General features: G+C 40.8%; 4 protein-coding genes across 4 annotated transcripts; 2 read left to right on the top strand and 2 right to left on the bottom strand.

Moving 5' to 3' along the window:
- Window positions 1-631: 631 nt before the first annotated feature.
- Window positions 632-4786, top strand: LOC309717659 (uncharacterized protein). The gene is made up of 3 exons (XM_082552373.1): window positions 632-882; window positions 4007-4339; window positions 4545-4786. The coding sequence occupies exons 1-3, from the start codon at window positions 813-815 to the stop codon at window positions 4550-4552; spliced, it is 411 nt and encodes a 136-aa protein (XP_082408499.1). The 5' UTR covers window positions 632-812; the 3' UTR covers window positions 4553-4786.
- On the bottom strand, window positions 889-3998 carry LOC309717658 (tripartite motif-containing protein 16-like). Its single transcript, XM_082552372.1, has one exon. It carries the CDS (start codon window positions 3227-3229, stop codon window positions 1475-1477), a length of 1755 nt encoding a protein of 584 aa, XP_082408498.1. The 5' UTR covers window positions 3230-3998; the 3' UTR covers window positions 889-1474.
- Window positions 4787-7415: 2629 nt separating the features above from the next.
- On the bottom strand, window positions 7416-14674 carry mettl6 (methyltransferase 6, methylcytidine). The gene is made up of 5 exons (XM_082552045.1): window positions 14199-14674; window positions 9241-9375; window positions 8920-9090; window positions 8503-8644; window positions 7416-8210 (listed from the first exon to the last, which is right to left on the bottom strand). The coding sequence occupies exons 1-5, from the start codon at window positions 14484-14486 to the stop codon at window positions 8068-8070; spliced, it is 879 nt and encodes a 292-aa protein (XP_082408171.1). The 5' UTR covers window positions 14487-14674; the 3' UTR covers window positions 7416-8067.
- A 192-nt stretch (window positions 14675-14866) lies between these two features.
- On the top strand, window positions 14867-20104 carry eaf1 (ELL associated factor 1). Its single transcript, XM_082552049.1, has 6 exons — window positions 14867-15154; window positions 15526-15620; window positions 16768-16904; window positions 17022-17194; window positions 17436-17657; window positions 19188-20104. Exons 1-6 carry the CDS (start codon window positions 15052-15054, stop codon window positions 19235-19237), a joined length of 780 nt encoding a protein of 259 aa, XP_082408175.1. The 5' UTR covers window positions 14867-15051; the 3' UTR covers window positions 19238-20104.
- The last annotated feature ends 1185 nt before the right edge of the window (window positions 20105-21289 follow it).

The following is a 21289-nucleotide window of genomic DNA, read 5'->3' as shown; positions in this document are numbered from 1 at the left end:
CCGCAACATAAAAAAGGAGACGAATACCAGAGTATGGGTGAGAAGAGGGTTTTATCTTAAAATGGAAAACCAGGTTGGCTAAAATGGCTGATGCCACCAAGGCAAAGACAAGTGAGCTCCCTGGGAAGCTTGCCTCAGGTATGCTTTTATCCACACCTGACTAGGTGTGGCCAATTAGGACCAGCTGAACACACTGAGCAGATTAGAGGCTGCAGAGGGACGTAACAGGCTGCTTTAGTAGTATGGATTGGGTCATATCCATTTACAATGTGAAGTGCTGTCTGACTGTACACTACTTCTATCAACAATTTGCTTGAAATCATGAGTTGTTCTATTTCTTCCCCACACTTTTCTCTTCCATCAGTCTGGTGCAAGTTATTCTTGGTTTCAACTGACTTATAGTTCAGTCTTTGCAGTGCGATCCCCAGTGAAAAAATAAAAACAAAACAATTAGTCACAATTAAGATGGTGCAGGGAGTTGCCCCTGACAACACAGACAGGGGCAAGACAGTCTGAATTTTAACTGTAGTGCTCAGTAAAAGTGAAAGCTGCATTCAAGGCAACAAAAAAGTGTTTTTTCAACAGAGTGCAAAGAGAGGCAGTAGGTTTGTGGTGGTCAGAAGGAATGCAGATAGTCACACATAGCTGAGCACAGAGTTGCATATCCTCCACCCACGCATCTGCAAACACACTCACACATTGCAGCCAGTGGTGTTCATGCATCTTATGTGAAACCTATAACCTAGTCTGCCATTTGTGCTGTGGTCCTCGTGTTCATCTTTGGTGATTCCTGCTGTTGTATCTTATCTACAATGTCATGGTTTACTGGTTTTGCAGTGGTGCTGTTGATGACTTTTCCGCTGTTGTTTGCTCAGGAGACAGGTTAGTAAACAATTTTTAATTTTTTTTCTCTAAATTTTATTTTCTTGATAACGGATGGTGTCATCGCCAGAAAATCTATCTCAATAAAACCATACATGATACGTCATTTCTAATTATACTCCTACATTAAGCCAAGAAAATCATCTAAATATAAGAATATGTATGTAGACATATCCGTGGCAGTATAACCTTGTTACAATCAAATGTGTGTTAATAACAGCTTGTAGTCTGACCATTAACCGTACTTGAAAGTGAGGCTTAAAGGTTTTGGGAATAATAGAAAATGTTACAGTATGTGAAATATTTATTCTAATCTTTTCACTGACTTAATACCAAAGAAGCATCACTCATAAACATAAAGCCTGAGTGTATCACTGCTTACAACATAATATTGACCTTCAGTATTTGACATCATCGATACATTTATACTAACCTTTTGTTTTTACACTGGATTTAAAAAGTGACCAGAACAAAGTGAGGAGTAACACCCCCCAAAAAACTCAGTGTCAATATGATATAATAGGCATTAAGGGGTTACAGAATGCAATGCACAGGTCAAATCTCCCTTTTTCACGTAATTAAAAGCAGTATCTTATCCATCAACCTCTTTTGACCAAGTTGACTTTAGTTTACACAACTTAGCAGTGTCTCCAGCCCAGTAAACCGAGACTCCGGCGTATAGCGGCTGACTGAATTTGGTTTGGACTTTGTGAAGGAGAATCATTTCTTCAGAAATGCTGTAGAATGACAGCGTACCGGCCCTGTGATCCAGGAACACCCCAATTTTGGGCATCTGAGAGCCTGAGAGTAAAGTTTTCATATTGTTATGTCTGAAATAGTAATTAAAGTCAAAACATCCTAATGCCCAAGACTTGTCGTTGTTTCCAAATCCACTCTCATCCCCAGTTCTGCTAATGTCCTTGTATGCAACAGCTACTAAAATTCCCCCACCGCTTCTCTCAACCTCCCAGTAACAACGCCCAGTCAGACTCTCTTTGCTGAGGCCTTGAAGCCAGTGAGTGAATCTGTCTGGGTGACAGTCATATATTTGCTTTTCTCTCATCACTGTTGCTTTTGTGTTGCCTTCAGATAATGATATCCACGGGTTGACAGTCTGGGGATCCAACGTGATTTTACGAGAATATTGTAGGAATTCTTCTCTTGTCTCTGGCTCTGGGATTGGCAGTAAAACATCCACTTCAGTCACTTTTAGTGAGATTTTTGGCCATTCCTCATTTAGAACATTTTCCAGCTTACCTCTGATCTCTGACAAAGCCTCTGTCACATGCTCAAAGTACAGGGGAGGATGGACATCTGAGCTGGGCAAGTCTGTGGACTCACTTAAATGTGACAGTGAAGGGTAATTAAGTAGAAACTGGATGTGGTCATCAGTATTTGAGAGCAGCTCTAGTTCCGCATCCTTCACCCACAACTCAGCAATTTCCTGCTCCAGTTTCTCCTTTAACTCTGTAACTCGATTAACTTCAGCTTTCTGCCGGAATCTGATTTGTTCATTTAAAGCAGAGCTCATTTTCTCAACAAGACAAACTAGTTCTGTGAAGATCTTTTTGCTGTCGTTCACTATTTTATCTGCAGAGAAATTGATGGCCTCAATCTCCTCCTGAAGAACTTTCAGATCTTTTTCTCTGTTCTGAATTCTCATCTGGATTTTTTCCCGACTCACCCCAAGCTTCATCTGCTTATCGTTTCTTTCTGCTTTAGCTGAGACTGTGTCGTGATTTTTGTGTTCATCAACAGAGCACAAAAAGCAGATGGCCTGCTGGTCAGTGCGACAAAAGATCTTCATCACCTCATCATGATGAGAGCAAAATTTCTCCTGTAGATTTTTTAGCGGTTCAACCAATTTGTGCTTTTCAAAGGCAGAGGATTCGTAGTGAGGCTGAAGGTGGAGCTCACAGTAGGAGATCCGGCACACCAAACATGACTTGAGGGCTTTCAGCTTTTTGTCAGTGCAGAAATCACAGGCTACATCTCCAGGCTTGGCATAGCAGTGATCAGCTGGAGCAAACTGAAGTCTTGTTTTCTTCAGGGCTTCAACCAAATCAGCAAACATGGCACTTTTCACCAAGTCTGGCTTTGGTGCAAAGGTCTGTTTGCAGTGAGGGCAGCTGTAGCTTTTATTATGTTCCTCTTCAGTCCAGCGGCTTTCAATACAATTCATGCAGTAGCTGTGCCCACAGGGAATGGTCACTGGCTCCTTAAGTAAATCCAAACATATGGAACAGCAGAGCTTTTCTTGGTCTAGCTCCATCGCCATTTCACTTGATAATACATTTGAATATAACTCCGATAGGGAAAAGGGTGTGGTAGTCAGCTTACACAACATTCCAGTAAGAGGAGTGGTTTATTAGAAGAGGAAGTGTGCTTTGAGTCCCTATTTTCTCAGTGAAAGTTGCATGACCTCATAAGTCTTTTTAGCGGTAGCAGAAAAAAAAAAGTCTAGATATCAGGTATTTCAAAGATACAGTTTCACTTTTCTTGATTTATTTCTGTTAGAAAAAGTAAGCAATTCAAGGAAGAATGAAATATAACCACAATTTATCTGACAATTACTGATCTGTTATTTTGTTATGAAGAAAACCTAGACATCTAGTTTTTACCCTTGCTGTAAAAACATAAGCAATAATATTTTCATTAGTAATCCTTAAAACTGCAGATAGCAGTAGAAAAAAAAACATGCACTGTTTGATCGACAAAGCACAGCAGTGAGTAAACTTCCAGGCAGCTATCAGGAAATTCAACCTGCCACAACATGGGTGGTGTCGTTTTTGAGAGTGTCCTGACCTATAATGTCCTGATAATGAGAAGCAGTAGCTCTGGGGCTCACAAAAAGGCCCTTCATAGAGTTAATATAACTGTAGAGAAAACAACACACATACCTGCTCCGAACAATATCAGAACATCCTGCTGTCTCTGGAAAACAACAAACATCATAAAAGACCCATCACACCCAGTTTACCATCTCTTTGAACAGCTCCCATTGGGCAGATGATATTTTAACACACACCAGTAGCACTGACTTTAAGTGACTCAAAAATGATTTGGGAATTCAATTTATTTTCATGAAGCGAGATATTAACACTGGGTTTTTTTTATGTTCTAGATAATTTAGAAGTCCGCTACCTACAGAAGACATTCACTCCGTCTATAGGCTCATCAGTCACACTAACTTGTGAGGCACATTACGACTTCGAATCGTGTGGTGTGGTGCATGTTGTGTGGCATGATGTCACCAGTGGAAGTGTTGAGCTAATTAACCCCAAAAAGTACTTCACAACAGTGAGTGAGACAATCTCTGAAGGGAAAAGACGCAGACTGGTTGTGACAGAGATCCTCAACGTGACACCAAAGGATGCTGGTACCTTTCAGTGCAAGGCTATGTGTACAGCAAGTGGAGAGACAGCCATGGGCCATTTTATCACTGTTGATGTCAAAGGTATTTTCATGATCAGAGTCACTAAATATGTCATTATTATTTTTGAACTTTGATTATAACAATCTACTCCTCAGTACGGCTTTGTATTTGAGGAGTTGAAATATTTGTAATTTTTTAACTTTGTGGGAAGGCGGGGAGATAAACTCAGTTTCTACCACATATGGATTTGATGTCTCATTCTGCTGTTCTGTCTGTTCTTTTACAGATCAGTGACTGAGGCAGCTGTTTTGTTGGGATGGATACTTTGATGAATATTGTTCAAAAAGCATTTCAAGAACACCTCTTTGCTCTGATTTGGCTGAATGAAGTAAATGGATCAAACATATTTTTCACCATTTTTCTTATATCACAGCAACAAATGATTTTTTTTTTTTTTACAAATTTAATGTTTCATCATAGAGTATAACTGCTTCAGTTGCATATTAAAGATTTATCGTATCACTACGACTCCTCTGTCTGTAATCTCTTTAATATACAGTAGTAGTAGTCCCAAAGCAGCTACTTTTTATTTCTGTGTCATTTAGAATAGGGGAGGCTAATATTATAATACAAATCAATTTTACTTTGTATATATTAGGTTGTATTTTACTAGTGCTGTGAATTTTGGACTAATCTAAGGGAACATTAAAAATACATTGAGAAAGAATAAAGAAATATGTTGCTAAACTGACCTAAGTAAATGCAGTTCTTTCTGGATATCAGATTCTGTCATCATTGCCAGAATAATTTGGTGTGGAAACTGAAATTAAACAAAACGCAGTTTGGACGAACAAATTAATAACAATCAAGCGTTAAAATTGCACCTGGAAGCCATGCTGTGCACACATGTTGAAAGTGAAAGCAGAGAAGGAAAGAAACCCAGGCTGCTGCAATGTGGAGAGATTCAGTGGAACAAACAGACCTTTAAGTACGTGCTGGTTTGACTGTGTCGGTGCAGTAGCTGGTTGCAAAAAAGGTGTGAAAAGCCACAGCAACCATCACCAGGTTAAAAAAATATATCAAGGTTGGAACTTGCCTCTATCTCTCAGACCACAATGTCATCATCCAAATTTATACTCACCTATTTATTTATTTTTTAAAACCACACACTAGAGAGCACGTAGCCACGGCAGAAATAATTAACCTGAATTGGGATATATGATGATTAATAAATCATAAAGAAAGAAAATGTAATAAAAAAATAAAACTCAACAATACAAATAATCCCCACAAAATATAGCAGAAATACTAATAAAACATTAATTTCTCCAACAGAATTAGTTAGTTGTATTTATTTTACTGATCAAAATCATTCATCATATTTTATTTAATGATTGTAAAAAAAAAACCATAACCTAGAATGAACTGGTACGAGCATCTTTAACTGTCTTGGCACTTTCATTTCTCGCTTTACTAGTAGAAAGCTCGAAGAAGCCAAACCACGGGACAGGAAACTGTATCAACTGCATTGTACTGCTTTGAAGTCAGTCTTAAAGCAGCGTGCATGGTCAGATTAAATAGGGCACCTCGCTTAACATATCACCGGATCTCACTAATCACAATTTTCAACATTTTTAAGGGTGTCTTAATTCATGAAAAAATTTGTTACGTAGAACTGAAGCAAATGGCAATTTCTCAGGAATGAGACTAATTTTAATTTCGTTACATTTTTGGTAACCACAACTTTTCTTCCAGAACCACAGAAAACGTTTTCAGAATCAGAATATTACATTGTGTTAATTAATGAAACAATCTTCATGATTGTAATCTAGTACTAGTCCAGCTTTACTAGTTAGCAAATTATGAAATTACTGTCATGAAAATGCATATTTGTTCATGTTTAAAAACATACGTGAAATGTTTAAACAATATAGCCCACTTTACTAGCTCAATATATTACAAGATTGAATTATGTTTTAATATAAATATTTATTATTTTAATCTTTACCCACATCCCATTCACTCAAATAATTGTCATTTTGGATTATTTTATTTGACTACATTAAATTTTAGAGGGATTTATGCAATTTTGATACTCACTGTGATTTCTAAAGCCGCCCAAAATCTTTTACTTTCACCACTGGGTAACATATAAAATCTGAAAATGGTAATTTCATATCTGTGACATGAAACACTGTGATGCCAATAAATTGCACTGTGTCAAACACCAAATTACATTTCTGTTTTGAGAGGCACAACAAATCTTTAATGTGTTCTACACTGGGAAAGTCAGTGGGCGACACAGCTGCTGAACAGGAAGCCACATTTAGTGCATGTTGCAAGTAGCTTGACAGGCCCTAAACCGATTCACCACAGTGGTCTTTTTTAGCAGAATGTACAGTACGATGAAGGCAAACATACATGAATGCAAAACTTAACTAAACTGCATTCACGTATAAAAGCTCTTATATTTGTTGTTAAATCGAAACAACGGCAAACATGTTGATCTTGGGAGCAGCTTATGGTACTGTAGTAAGGGCAGTTCTCTTTTAGGCCTTTGTGTGTCACAGTTGAGAACTTTGATAGCTTTGTGCTCATACTGCTTACAGGTGTTTATGCTTCAAAAGACCTTTTCCAGTGTGATCAATGTAAATTTTTTATCAACTAAATTGTTTAATATGGAGTCCTCGAAATGGGTACAAGGAAGAAAAAATAAAATAAAATAATTTTCCTGTCATTAATTTTTTGTTATTGTGTTTTCTCCATTAAATAGATTTTTAATTTATGCATTTTTAGTAGCCCGTGTTACTGTTAGTCTTTGAATTGATTGCTACTCAGAAATCAAAGGAAATAAAACGTCTTCACAATAAATATTTAGATTCGAAGGTTGTTCACACACTTGCTCATCTAGTTTTTCATATAGACTGAAATGTCTTAATCTACAAGTTGAAAAACATTACAGAATAATAATTTATAACTCATAGATAATTGAATTATCTATTTTGTATTTATGCTTTGGGCAATGTGGATGTCTTAGATTTTGGCATCCTAGCAGCCTTAAAGGTTTCTTCTCTGTTTCTATACAATGAACATTCAGTGACATCTGCCAGGGAAGACGTTTTCATTGAATCGTCTGAAGGAGAGATAGTTAAGATAGTTTAGAAAAAAAGGCGCAAATTTAGCATGTTTATTCTTAAACGTGGAAATATCCATACATCCACCACAGGGATTCATGGCCCATAAAATGTGAACCTCAAACAGAATGAGAGGCTTTGCTTTTTCATCCTCAACAATTTTTTAAAATTTCACAGAAAAAAGTGGGAAATTATAAAACACAGATTACCATGTCCTCTCACAGTATATGTGGGAAAATAATAAAATACATTTATTTAAAAAAATACATTTTTAAATGATGACTTGAACTCAATATTAGGGGAATGAAGGGCAAGAAAGTCATAATTCTATTAGCAATCATATTACTGGTTTATATTTAAAGTGTTTCTCAGAACGGTATCACAAACTGTGAACGTTTAAACAACCATGTTTAATGCCTTTTCTTTCCCCTGAAAAAAATCCAATCAAATCCCTTTAGATGTTGGGAGCAGAGCTTTTCTGGGAGCCTTCCTCAGGTGGTTTGGTCAGCAGATAGCAGGAGTACATACTGCTAAGTTACCTTGATGGCCCAATTTCCATTCTGGTAAAGTTTTGGCACACATTTCCCTCACCTTTTACTGTCCAGTTTTTATCTAACATTTCAGTGCTATGTTTTGCAAAACCTCTGTAGATCTGTGAGACGACAAACGCAAAGTTCAGCTCTCTGGTTTCATAAATTTGCTCTGCAGGAACACTCTGGGTACACAAAGTCCCTCCTTCTTGTTGACAGTCTCTCTAAGAACATAGTCATTAGAAACGCACTTGAAGCCCGTCTTCTCAAACAGCTCAGCCAGGAACTCTGAGGGCAGTTATAAAAAAGAAAGAAAAAGGTTTAGAGATTTTCTGATGTGTCATAAAAAGATGAAATGCATAAATTGAGCCTTCTCTACTTGAAAAGGTTATCTCAACAATGAGTGACCAAGGAAGGAGAGGTCAATGTTGTTGCATATGAATGTGCTGATATTCTGAAATAAAAAGGTCTGAAGCCTCAATTCACACATTTCTAAACCGGTAATATATATCTATCTAATTATACAGATAAGCTAAGTTAGTATCAACAAAAAATAACTTCCTTAAAATAAACTACTGACCTTTAGAGAAAAAGTAGGACCTAGTTCCATCTTGCCGTACATAGAAGTTCTCTCCCAGCTTATTTCCGGGTTTAAATCGGAGCATGGCATGGTCATAAAGTCCGTAGTCCCTGAAGAGGATAAATCCCCCAGGCTTCAAAACCTTAAGATCACATGCAAATCACATTAAACTATTTCAATCTGACTAATGTGGCACATTAAAAGCATATCTAGAAATTAACCACCAAATACATCATCAGATTAAAGGCTTCTTTCAATCAAACATTTCGTTTTATCCACATTATGAGTACAGAAAGCAAGTGCTTGTGTAGTTCCAGTAGGAGAGAACTCTCCCACCTATCATTTCATTTAAACTATACAAGCTGTTGGGAGTACAGACTTATACTAAATCTATCCACACGCCATCTCTGCTCTCACCCTGCTAATGTTCTCCAAAACCAGCTTCATTTTGTCAGGATGGACAGCTGACAGGACGAAGATGAGTGTGATGACATCCACACTGCTTTCTGGCACATTTTCCATCAGGTCATCTTTAGTTAAATCACACTGGAAGGCACAACAGCGGTCGGGGCAGTACAGAGGGTTTTGCTGTTAACACAAAGAAAACAAAGGAAAGAATGTTTCTTTTTACAAAATTCAGTGGGGTTTTTTCTTTTTGTTGATTCCAAGATTCTCAGGTTAAAATGTCTGAATCCATTGAATGTAAAGTAGTATTACAGCTTCACTAATAGAGCTTACTCTGACAAATTCAACAGCTCGTGGTGAGAAGTCACAGGCATAAACAAAGATGTTGAGGTCATCCTCGAGCAGAGGGAAGATGCAGTTTCCAACACCACAGCCTGCCTCCAGCAGCACCAACTTCTGGGACTCAAACTGCAAGCCAGATGGGACAAAGATAAATTAAAAATAGCCACAAACAAATGTAGTATCTAAGGTAAAAACAGACTTTGTACAATCAAACAAGCTTGAAAAAAATCTGTATTTGGTATGACCACTGTTATTCCTCAACACAGCCGGAACTCTCTTAAGTAAGCTTTCTTGTAATTTCTTCAAGTGGCCTCCAGGAATAGTTCTCCATGCTTCCTTGGGTGTTTATTGTCTTATGTAGTCTGGAAGATGAGTGGATGGTGGGGTGGGTGCAGTTTTCTCTGTGGTGGGGTTGGGTGGAATGTCCCGGGCTCTGTGGGGCAGGGAGGCGCTGCTGCACTGGGCCCCGGTCTGGCGGGTCGCGGAGTATGGGGGTGCCTACTGGGGTCAGCGGGGGAGCTGGCCCCAGGGAGGGGTCACTTGCCCCTCCCTTCCTTCCCTCCCCATCTCCAGCTGCCTCCCTCTTCCTGCTCCACCACAACCACCCACACATGCAGGACCTTGGAGTAGGGGTATGTCACCAGGGTGCAGAGTGGCCTTTTGTTGTGGGCAGTCTGAGGTACACCTGTGCACTACTCATGATGTCAGATCAGCATCCTGATGTGGCACACCTGTGAGGTGGGATGGATTATCTCAATATGGGAGATGTGCCCACTACCACACATTTGGACTGATTTGTGACCACTGTTTGGGAGGGATGGTTATATTGTGTATCTGGAATGAATTTTAGGTCTCTACGTCCATCCCATGGGGAATGGGAGCAGTAACAAAGGTGTTGCATTTATATTTTTGTTCAGTGTAGAATGAAGGGTAAATTTAACTGGGAAGAATAAGATAAAGATAAATATATAAATTAAAGTTGAAAATAAAATAACTGTACAACAAAATACACAATACACAATATAGAACTATATAAGAATGTATGAAGAAATCTAAATATAAATAAATATATACACAATAACAGCAGCTGTACAAGTATTAACCGGAAATGAAGAATATAGTGACCAGTGTTGTGCAAAACCAAAGTCCAGAAAGTCCAGTGTGTGTGTAAGAACCATATGTGTGGGTCAGTACTGTGTGGTGGTGTGATTGAGAGACCGTATCGCCTGCGGGAAGAAGCTCCTCCTCAGTCTCTCTGTGTTGGTCTTCAGGGAGCGGAATCGCTTTCCTGACCTCAACAGAGAGAACAGTCTGTTGTTGGGATGGCTGAGGTCCTTCACGATCTTCCTGGCCTTGGTCCAGCACCGCCTGCTGTAGATTGAGTGCAGGTCAGGGAGCTCGGAGCGGATGGTGCGCTCAGCTGACCGCACAACCCTCTGTAGAGCTCGTCTGTCCTGCATGGTGCTGTTCCCGAACCAGGTTAAGATGTTTCCCGCCAGGATGCTCTCTATGGTGCACGAGTAAAAGTTCCTGAGCACCTTGGAGGGCAGTTGGAAGTCTCTCAAGCGTCTGAGGTGGTAGAGACGCTGTCGGGCCTTTTTCACCACGGTGTTGATGTGACAGGACCATGACAAGTCCTGCGTGATGTGAACTCCGAGGTATTTGAAGCTGTCCACTCTCTCCACTGGGCACTCGTTGATGACGGGGGTCTGGTAGTTCCTCTCCTGCTTAGTGCTGAAGTCCACTATCAGCTCCTTTGTCTTACTGACGTTTAGAAGGAGGTTGTTCCTCTGGCACCAGTTCTCCAGATTCCTAATCTCCTTCAGGTAGGCCGTCTCGTTGTTATCAGAGATCAGGCCCACCACGACGGTGTCGTCAGCAAACTTGATGATGGTGGTGGAGCTGGTAGTGGCCACACAGTCATATGTGTACAAAGAGTACAGCAGGGGGCTCAGAACACACCCCTGGGGGGCTCCAGTGCTGAGAGTGGTGGAGGCTGAGACATGTCCGCCCATCCTTACTGCCTGTGGTCTGCCAGTTAGGAAGTTGGAGATCCACTGACACATAGATGCCATCTCTCATCTCCTCCAGCTTGGTGGTGAGTGTGGAGGGAATTATGGTGTTAAATGCAGAGCTGTAGTCTATGAAGAGCATTTTAACATAATTCCCCCTTCTAGTGTCCAAGTGAGTGAGTGATGTGTGGAGGAGATGAGAGATGGCATCGTCTGTGGAACGATTTGGACGGTAAGCGAACTGTAGTGGGTCCAGTGTGTCTGGTAGTGAAGAAATGATGAAGTCTCTGACCAGGCGTTCAAAGCACTTCATCACTACTGAGGTGAGGGCTACAGGGCGATAGTCATTGAGAGAAGCAGGGTGGGGTTTCTTCGGGACAGGAACAATGATGGACTCTTTGAAGCATGTGGGGATCACCGACTGAGATAAAGAGATGTTGAATATCTCAGTGAACACAGGAGCTAGCTGGTATGCGCAGTCTCTTAGGATACGACCTGGGATGCCGTCTGGTCCTGCTGCTTTCCTGGTGTTCACTCTCTTGAAGGCTCTCCTTACTTCATGCTCGGAGATGATGAGCACGTTTCCGGTGCTGGCAGTATCTTCCTGTCTGCAGCCGTTAGCGCCGCTAACACTAGCATTGTTGGAGACCTTAGCTGCAGCCTCGAAGCGAGCATAGAAAGTGTTCAGCTCGTCTGCCAGAGTCACGGCCGCGTTCGTCATACCGGTTGTTGGTGCTTTATAGTCCGTTATTGTCCTTAGTCCCCGCCACAGGCTCCTAGAGTCACTCTGTTGGAGTTGTGACTCTAGTTTCCTCCCGTAGCGCTGCTTCGCCTCTTTCACCGCCCTCCGCACGTTATATGACGCGGCTTTGTACGGGTCCATGTCCCCCGTCATGAGTCCCGTGTTGTAGGCAGCGGTGCGGGATCTCAGAGCGTCGCGGATGGTTTTATCCACCCACGGCTTCTGGTTGGGAAACGTTGTGATAGTCTTTGTCTCCACGGTATCATCCGCTAGTTTCCCGATGAATCCCACAACCGCTTCCGTAAACACGTTGACGTCATCGTCGGAGCTGTTTCTGAACATGCCCCAGTCTGCGTCATCGAGTGCGTCCTGTAACGCGGCCACCGATTGATCCGTCCAGCGCGCGACCTTCCTCTGAACCGGAACTTCCTGTTTTAGCCTTTGTTTGTATTTTGGCATGAGGAAGATGGCGGCGTGATCAGATTTGCCAAACGGGGGGCGGGATTGTGCCTTGTAGCCGTCCTTGACCGTAGTGTAGCAGTGGTCCAGTGTCCTTTCACCCCTGGTGGGGCAGGTGATGTGTTGATAAAAGTTCGGCGCTGCGCGTTTGAGGTTGGCGCTATTAAAGTCCCCCGTCACAATAAGCGCAGCGTCCCAGTGTTGTGTCTGGTGCTGTGTGAGTGCCTCATGCAGCTCGCATAAGGCGGTGACCGTGTCCGCTTGTGGTGGAATATAAACGGCACTTACAATGACCGATGTAAATTCCCGAGGTAGATAAAAAGGACGACACATGATGGACAGTAGTTCCAGATTTGGTGTGCAGGAGCGTGTGAGAGGAACAACGTTCGCACTGTTGCACCAGTTGTTGTTCACCATTAAACACACGCCGCCTCCCCTTGACTTCCCCGAGTCCCGTGTCCTGTCCATGCGGTGAACCGAGAAGAACTCGGCCGGCTGGATGGCGTGGTCCGGCACCGCTGGGTTCAGCCATGTCTCGGTGAAGCAGAGGAGATTGCAGTCCCGAATGTCTCTCTGGAACTTTATCCTGGCCCTGAGGTCGTCAAGCTTGTTCTCCAGTGACTGGACGTTGGCGAGCAGGATGCTAGGCAGAGGTGTGCGGTGTGCACGAGCTCTCAGCCTGTTCCTGATGCCGGCTCGCTTCCCTCTAGGCCGCCGCCGCTTCCCTTTGTTCTCCCTCGAGATCTCACTCGGCCAGCTCGGATCCGGAGTTAAAAACTTCGAATTGTGAGTACATTGTAAACCAATAGAAACAAGAGTGTCACTGTCATACCTAATGTACCCAATGGTGATGATTTTGCCGATTTAGAAACGCTGAAAACTAACTTAAAAAACAAAGACAAAGAAAAAGTGGTCGGAGCAGTCGTGACGGCAGCCGACCTCACCGCCGACCTCACCGGCGCCATCTTATGATGATGCATATATCAATCCAGGTGATTGATATATGCATTTTTTTTTCTGCCCGTTCTGTTGGTTTTTGTCTTTTGCCCTTCTCCCCCGTCCCTCTTCTCCGCTGTTTCTCTTTCCCTCTTTCTTTCTCCCCTTCTTTCCCCCAGTCAAGTCTGTCCCGTATTCAGTAAGTGAAAATAAAATAAACAATAAAAGGTGAATCAAATGGACCATTACGGCAAGGCTGGGATGGTCAATTTGGTAAAGTAAATCCATTGGGCATCTTTCTTTGCCTTTAGACAACAATTCTGATGGCAAAAGAGCCAAACGGGACAGGCAAAAAAAAGAGAAAAAAAATAGCCACAAACACAAGGTATTAGTCTACTCATGTCTCTCAACTCAGCTTAATGATTTTTAATAGTGAAACTCCAAAAACTCACTTAAAAACTTTTACAATATCCTTTATGCTAAATTACTGTTGAAAGTTGCAAGCTTTTAACTGACCTCTAAATATCAGCTCTAGAGAAAAGCATTTACTTTATTAGGTGGTAATTAAGTAAAATCAGAAACTACACAGCTGATAATGTCAAGTCATGGCCTGTGAAGCCTTAATTTTCCTTTAGGGTGTCCATTGTATACATTAAAATCAGTAAATTTTTTATCTATTTCACACAATACCACATGCATGGCAGTCATACAACTCAAATATTTCAAAACATACAGATGTTATGTTTAATATCCTGTAAATGAAACTCCTCTGGTGTGGTCTGTTGTAAATATTTCCTCACCTCTCGGCATGCCTTGAGCTCTTCAAATTCCCTGGTGGTCCAGTGTCTATCCTTGAAGAAATTTGTTGTGTTTCTTTTGTAAAACAAGTCCCAGTTTTTCTGCGCTTCTTTCTCCAGCTTCATCTGTTTGAAGTCAGACACCAGAGCCCGCTCACCGTTCAGTCTTTCCTGCTCCCCCAGGGTTAAAACCCTGGCAGTGGGGGTGTTCGCTTGGTCTTTCGACTCTTCTTTTCCAGGATGTGTACAGTTAATATCACCACTCAAAACCCCACTTTCTGACAATGCCATGATAAACTGCCACAAAGTGTCTCCACGTTCTGTTTATACTCGTTTATGAAAAATAGACTTTTCAAACATGCTAACCCCAATTAACTGATTTAGAGTTTTATTTTAAAACAAATTTGAGGGTAGCCGTACTTTTTCCACATTTAATGCATCCATGTTGTCCGTTAACTAAATGATGTCGTGTGGTCTTTACTACTTAATTCCGTTTCTCATCGAGTGGCGCGTTTTCTATAATTACTCGTTACTGACTAAATTAAAGCACTGAAAATATTTTCATAGGTTATTATGTAGTGAAATGCGTTGTTTGTTTTTTTTTGAAAAATCTTTTGCTTTAATGAAAACAGGTGACGTTGCTAACACAGCCCACTTTCGGCGATATTTGAGAGCCGGACCAAAAGCGGAAAAGGCGTGGCCACGTGATGTTTTGCTAACTGTTAGCCACAGCAAGCTAACTTTGTGTTGTAGTTGGCATCTTATTTTGATCCTGCTCAACTTGCCAGATTGCTCTCGGCTCTTCGTGGGATTTGACCTAAATGCGAGTTTTAGTAACCATTAAACCAACGGAGCCATGAACGGGAGCACGAATCCGCTGCTGGACAAAGAGGAGCATGTTTTGAAGCTCGGAGAAAGCTTTGAGAAGAGGCCAAAGTCTTCCTTTCACACCATCAGATGTAAGTGTGACAGACTGCGCGATGTGTTAAATAAAACTTTGGCACCATACAAAGCGCACTGTTAGATTACTGTTGTGTCAGACTCACTTTCTCACATGGACGGAGAGGCTGTGTCTTACACAGTCTGTGTATGGGTAATTATATGGAGAAAACAATATAAGTAAGTATTTGTTGCAAATGGTGTGGCAGCATTATACACTGAATTTTATCGTTTTACTCCCCATTCTCAGGTTTTAAATCTGGGTTCGTCGGCTCATAATTTTTCAATATTTGTTTAAGAGACTTAATAAAATGTCCATGTATTTGGAATTACCTACATACAATGTCTCCTAAAGCACCTGATTAAATTATCTGTTGCATCTCCTTTTCAGATGACTTCAAACCAGCATCGATTGACACAAGCTGTGAGGGAGAGCTTCAAGTTGGGAAAGGAGATGAAGTTACCATAACACTACCTCATATTCCAGTAAGACTGCATGATGTGCACTTCTTTCTGTAAATTAAGCAAATAATAAAACAATTTCCATTCTTCTAGCATCAAATTCATCGCCCTTAAATACTGACTGAATTGGTACTTCCAGGAAGTGTGGCACTTGCATGTTAGATGAATATCTGTTCACATTCTGTACTGTGCAAAAGTTTATAAATGCCTTTTCATTTCCTTTTGCTTCCAAGCTATGAGACTTTCTTGTAGTTTTTTTTTTAAGTTGGTTTGAGCAATACTTTTCCAGGCTTCGTCAAGGTCTTTTTGATTGTTCTTTTGCTTGTTTTTTGTTTTTTTTAAACACTGGCTGCATTTTTTGCTCCTTTCAGTCCAGTCCTTGTATCTGACCATTTCCAGAGGCAATTTGTTTCTAGCATTGCTAGTATTTTATGCCAGTCAATTTATAACAGATTGCCTGGCATAAAATACCATAACATTTGCACCAACCAGGTGATTCCCAAATAGCTATTAGGTGTATACTTGGCATATCTCAGCATGGTTTGCAGGGAGTCCTTAGACAAATTGGTTGAAAAGTGAACATTTAGAAGATAAAAGAATAAGTGGTAGGCCTAATAAAACCCCAAAAAACTACAATCTCCATCAGATGAACAAAATCTGAAAGTCGTGTCCTTAAGAACAAGTTGTGGAATGACCTGGACCTCAACGTTATTGAAGCAGTGTGAGATTATTTTGACAGAACAAAACAAAAGGCAGCCAACATCCAAAAACAGCTTTGAAAGTCCTTCAGGAAGCATGGAGAACTATTCCTGGAGGCCACTTGAAGAAATTACAAGAAAGCTTACTTAAGAGAGTTCCGGCTGTGTTGAGGAATAACAGTGGTCATACCAAATACTGATTTTTTTTCAAGCTTGTTTGATTGTACAAAGTCTGTTTTTACCTTAGATACTACATTTGTATTTATGTTTGCACATTTAGAAATCCAGTATCGAGGGTAAAAACAGACTTTGTACAATCAAAGCAATTCAAACTGAAGTCAGCGAGTCAGTCACACCAGGAATAAGCACTGTATAATGATACCTTCTTCCACTGTTTTAATGTAATAGGGTCTGGCAAAATTAGCCAAGACTGTCCATATTTAGTTCTTGCATTTTCTTTTTTTTTCTTTCAGGGCTCTACCCCTCCCATGACAGTATTCAAAGGAAACAAGCGGCCATACCAGAAGGACTGTGTGCTCATCATTAACCACGACACTGGGGAGTTTGTACTGGAGAAACTGAGCAGCAGCATCCAGGTCAAGAAAACTAGGTGAGATATCAGTGATTACAAAATTAAGGTTATTGAAGTGGGAAGTTCAGGCTGGCTTCTATGTTACTCTTAAATAAATCCAGGTGAAATCACATCTGTTGTGTGTGTGTTTTACAGGGCAGAGGGCAGCAGTAAGATCCAGGCCCGGATTGAGCAGCAGTCACTTCGGTCTAGCCAGCCCACCTCTCAGTTTAGGGCCCCCACTAAACCCGGGGCTGGGATCAAAACCTCTCCTTCCCCATCTAAGGACAACCCCTCCCCAGAGCCTCAGCTCGATGACATCAAGAGAGGTAAGGAAGGTGATACACGGCCACAGCTCATAATAGAAGAGATGGTTTTCCTGGCATAACTATAGTTTATGATTAACATCACAAATAACATATTCTATATTAAACATATGCTACGTGACACACTTAAGTATCACATAGTTCTAAATAAATGTAAGGACATTACAGTTTGTTATAAACAATTTTTCAGTAAATGCTGAATGTCTTTTTGTTAACTGTAGCGATTCTCTGCTGTTCTTAACAGAGCTGCGAGCAGAGGTGGAGGTGATAGAGCAGATGAGCAGCAGCGGCAGCAGCAGCTCCTCCGACTCGGGCAGCGCCTCAGGGAGCGGCGATGACAGCAGCAGCAGCGACGGGGAGCTCGAGACCCCCCGACCCCTCAGCCAGACGTCACCCAGCCGCCACCCCATGGCCAACGGAGGACCTGACCGGCAGCAGGGGAACAACCAGCTCATGAACACACTCCGTGAGTACCTTTGGGTTATACTTAGACTTGGTCAGGTCTAGACTTTTTTATGTCCGATACCGATATCATAAATTTGGATATCTGCCGATACCGATATGAATCCGATATAGTGTTTTTTAATCAACAAAACTGTTTTTTAAATATCTTGCTGCATTTTGTATAAGTTCATACTCAAGTTTAAAACAACAACTACACTTAAGCTATTCTGTTATACCTGTATGCAAAAAAAAATATTTCATAGTTCAGCAATACTGATCAATCTAATAAACTTAAACCTACACCATCCTCCCTATTCTGGTATTTTAAAGAGTACTTAGCATAAATATTAAGCAACCTAACTAATAGGGTTCCAACTCCCAGCAACAACAAAAATAAATAAATAAAAAATAGGGAACCACCCCTCACGCGCCACCTCATGATGCTTAATCGACGTAATCAACCTTAATTTGATGCAGTGTGAAAAAAAATGCACAGAAATCAATTATTTTTCAAGAAATATTAAATAGATTCAACATCTTTCTTCAACAAAATTGCAGACTGCACAGATGGTACCTTCCCAAAGGAAAAAGTACTATAGCTTACTAGGGTATATATATTAGACTTAATAGTCACTATATACAGTAATTGACTTGTATTCATTTTACATCAAATTAAAACTTTGGGTGTCAGATAATTATTGATTAAAAGCTAGACATTTTAAATGAGAATAAGAAAGAAAAGTATGTCTTTGTGCCCCCTTTTCCCTGTTAATGCCCTATCGGCCCCCCTGGCTAAACTTTGCTAGATGCGCCCCTGCACAGTTACCAGCGTCAGCTACGTAGAAAAAGATCCTGGAGTAGAAAGTAATATTAAATACATTCTAACAACAGCTGATCAAGCTTAAACGTGCTGCTGCTGTTCAGCCGCTGGTTTCCTCTTTCTGGTGCAAAGTGGGCCAAAAGCAAACAAGAGACACGGACTCGCGACAGAAAAGCCGATCAGCTGATCGTTAAGCAGTTTCATGATTGAAGTAGCAGCAGGGGAGGCAGTCGCTTGTTAAGCTTAACGCAGGAATGCTTTACAAACATTCAGAGATGGACTTACACACTTGCTTTACTTCTCTCGGGATAACTTTGTCGGAGATGAAATGCCGGGTTGCTAGCGAAGCTCCAAATGCTATCCAGACCACCGACAGGTCCCGCATGCCACAGCCGCTCTATCACGTGATGCATACTGCTCCGACGTTCTAATGTTCTGAGGTGAGTTACGGCGTGTTGCAAGTTTTGTGAGGTGCTTTCGTGATATTTAATGGATCGGATTACTTTTTTTATTTTTCTCCGATATCCGATCCAGTAATTTAGGTCAGTATCGGACCGATACCGATACGTAATATCGGATCGGTCCATCTCTAGTCAGGTCAAGAGATGGAATTTATGCATGCGTGCATTCGTTTTCTGTGCTGCTGCTAATCTTGCTCATTCACTGCCAGTGACTCTGTGCTACCACACTGCATTTTTGGTATTATGGTCATTTATCTTCTGCTCCCCACAGGAAATGACCTTCAGCTCAGCGAGTCAGGCAGTGACAGCGATGACGACTGAGCTCTGCTGGTCAGTCTCTCTGTCCACACTCCTCCTCCTTTCTGCCTGGTTGACTTGTTTCTTTGCTGTGATAGCTGACCCCAGCTGTGTAGGTTGGTTTGACTACATATATTTTTTTTAATTTGCTTTAGTATATCCTGAAAGCTGGCCAGCCTGGAACTTAAGAGTGTATTTTTTATTAGATGTATATCTTGTTTTGTATAGCGAAACTGGAGACAAAGAAAAAAATTCTTCAGAGGTTTGGAAGATTATATATTAGAGTGCACATACATATTTTCTGTACTTAGAGCAGCTAGTTTTATTTACTTGTATCATTAATATTTTTTTTCTTTCAGTTTTGTCTATGGTTTGGCAAGCAAGATTTTCTGTAGCTGTGCGATCATCGCTGTAATATTTGTTTTTTGTTTTCATTTTGCTAAGAGTACAAAAATAGCAGAATTGCACAGATGATCTGCAAATAGCAACAAAGCAAAGAAAACAAATCTCGCAGGTATTTTGTCATCCACTAAGTTTTTGAGGTCATTGTGGAACATGATGCAGAATCAGTATCAGTTGCTGATGCTAACTTTAGTTTGCTGTTTGCTGGTCATTTTTCAAGTAGCAACACTACACTCACTAGATGTCACCTTTTAGCAGGTTGAGATTGTGGTTTGCTTATCTACGCTCATGGAAAATTAACAGGGCAACATGCTGCATGTTGTTTTAAAGCTCCAATTAGTTTGTTTTATGTCCACAAGGGGGCAGAAAAGAGTCAACAACGAGCAGAAACTCAGATTGCTGGTATGAATAACATGTAAGTAAGCTATAGAATGTAAGTCTAGTGTTGTAGCTCTCTTTTGAATTCAACTGCCACCCCCCCCCCAAAAATGTCAAACTAATTAGCTGCTCAACTTTCCTCACCAGCTGCGTTTTACTTCCACTGTCTACTCTGTGGTGCCAGACACACAAGCTTTTATTTTTCTAAGCTTATTTATATGAAACAGTAGTTACAAACGCACGTGTTTGCTTTTTTTTCTGATGGTCAGAGGAAAATGCAGACTTTAATCCTCCAGTCGGTCTGTGAGGCCATAACTGACAAGTTAATCATATTTGAAAGGAGACGGGTGCATCGGGGTTGGCTTCTACAAAATTTCTGTCAAGATTAAAATACTTAAATAAAATCAAAGAACCAAATTAAAGGGGGAAACTAATTTGCCCCAGAAGCATGCAATGTGTTAATCATCACTTTCAAGTTTGTTGTATCAGCTATGTATCATTTGCAAACAGAGAACATTTTATTTTTTTGCTCCAGTATTTTCATATAAAACCTATACCATTGTACCATTCCACGCCTTAAAGCATGCTAGCTTGGAAAAAATAAGTGAATGTGTCTTTTTCTGAAAATGCCAAAGAGTTGAAATGCCCCATGTCATGTGCAAGATGTACAGGAATGTTCACAGTGTAACGCCTTTTCCATGCATTTATTGCAGCTCTGAAATGTTTCCAGGCATCGCCTGCAGTGGTTGTATGTGACAATGAAAATCTCTCAGTCGGTCAAACCACAAGTTAAACAGACTTTAACTGGTCAGATCCCTGTTGCACTGTGGTTGTGTGTGCATAGAGCTGGTAATATTAATTTTCTATCATGCTTCCTGCACCCTCTGAACAGGTGCCACCCATTGTATAAACTAAACATAGTGTTTCCAGTAGTTAGAACACAAACAGATCTCTTACTGTGTCCTAAATGTGTGAAAATCACTTAACGACACCAGTGTGTAATTGTACTTTTCATTTTTTTCTGTAGTTTATGTGTAATTGTGATTTGTATCAGTGATTTTCTTCCAATTTCTGCTAGAGACTGAAGATCCTGTTTGTGATTATGAATGCAGTATAACAAGCCACAGTGTAGAGAAAACCGAGGAGTTTTATTACAGAATGATTAGACTTAAAGGTCACAGTATTTGTTGTTAAAGAAATTTTGACGAATGCAAAATTTTAGGATGAAACGCCAGATGATTGTCATTTTTGAAACTGGTAACAAGTTTTGGGTCATATTTAAAGGAAATTTCCATC

Source organism: Aulonocara stuartgranti (genome assembly GCF_965226115.1).
Source record: "Aulonocara stuartgranti genome assembly, chromosome: 11".
In the NCBI taxonomy this organism is placed as follows: domain Eukaryota; kingdom Metazoa; phylum Chordata; class Actinopteri; order Cichliformes; family Cichlidae; genus Aulonocara; species Aulonocara stuartgranti.
Note: the sequence above shows the minus strand (reverse complement) of the source record. Positions and strands in the feature narration are given on the sequence as shown.

Coding starts and splice junctions, on each gene's coding strand:
- eaf1 (XM_082552049.1), top strand. CDS start 15,052: ATGAACGGGAGCACGAATCCGCTGCTGGACAAAGAGGAGCATGTTTTG. Junction 15,155..15,525: donor TTCCTTTCACACCATCAGAT/GTAAGTGTGACA, acceptor TCTCCTTTTCAG/ATGACTTCAAACCAGCATCG. Junction 16,905..17,021: donor ATCCAGGTCAAGAAAACTAG/GTGAGATATCAG, acceptor TGTGTTTTACAG/GGCAGAGGGCAGCAGTAAGA.
- LOC309717659 (XM_082552373.1), top strand. CDS start 813: ATGTCATGGTTTACTGGTTTTGCAGTGGTGCTGTTGATGACTTTTCCG. Junction 883..4,006: donor GTTGTTTGCTCAGGAGACAG/GTTAGTAAACAA, acceptor TTTATGTTCTAG/ATAATTTAGAAGTCCGCTAC.
- LOC309717658 (XM_082552372.1), bottom strand. CDS start 3,229: ATGTTGTGTAAGCTGACTACCACACCCTTTTCCCTATCGGAGTTATAT.
- mettl6 (XM_082552045.1), bottom strand. CDS start 14,486: ATGGCATTGTCAGAAAGTGGGGTTTTGAGTGGTGATATTAACTGTACA. Junction 9,091..9,240: donor GAGCTGTTGAATTTGTCAGA/GTAAGCTCTATT, acceptor TTGTGTTAACAG/CAAAACCCTCTGTACTGCCC. Junction 8,211..8,502: donor GTCCTACTTTTTCTCTAAAG/GTCAGTAGTTTA, acceptor AACTGCCCTCAG/AGTTCCTGGCTGAGCTGTTT.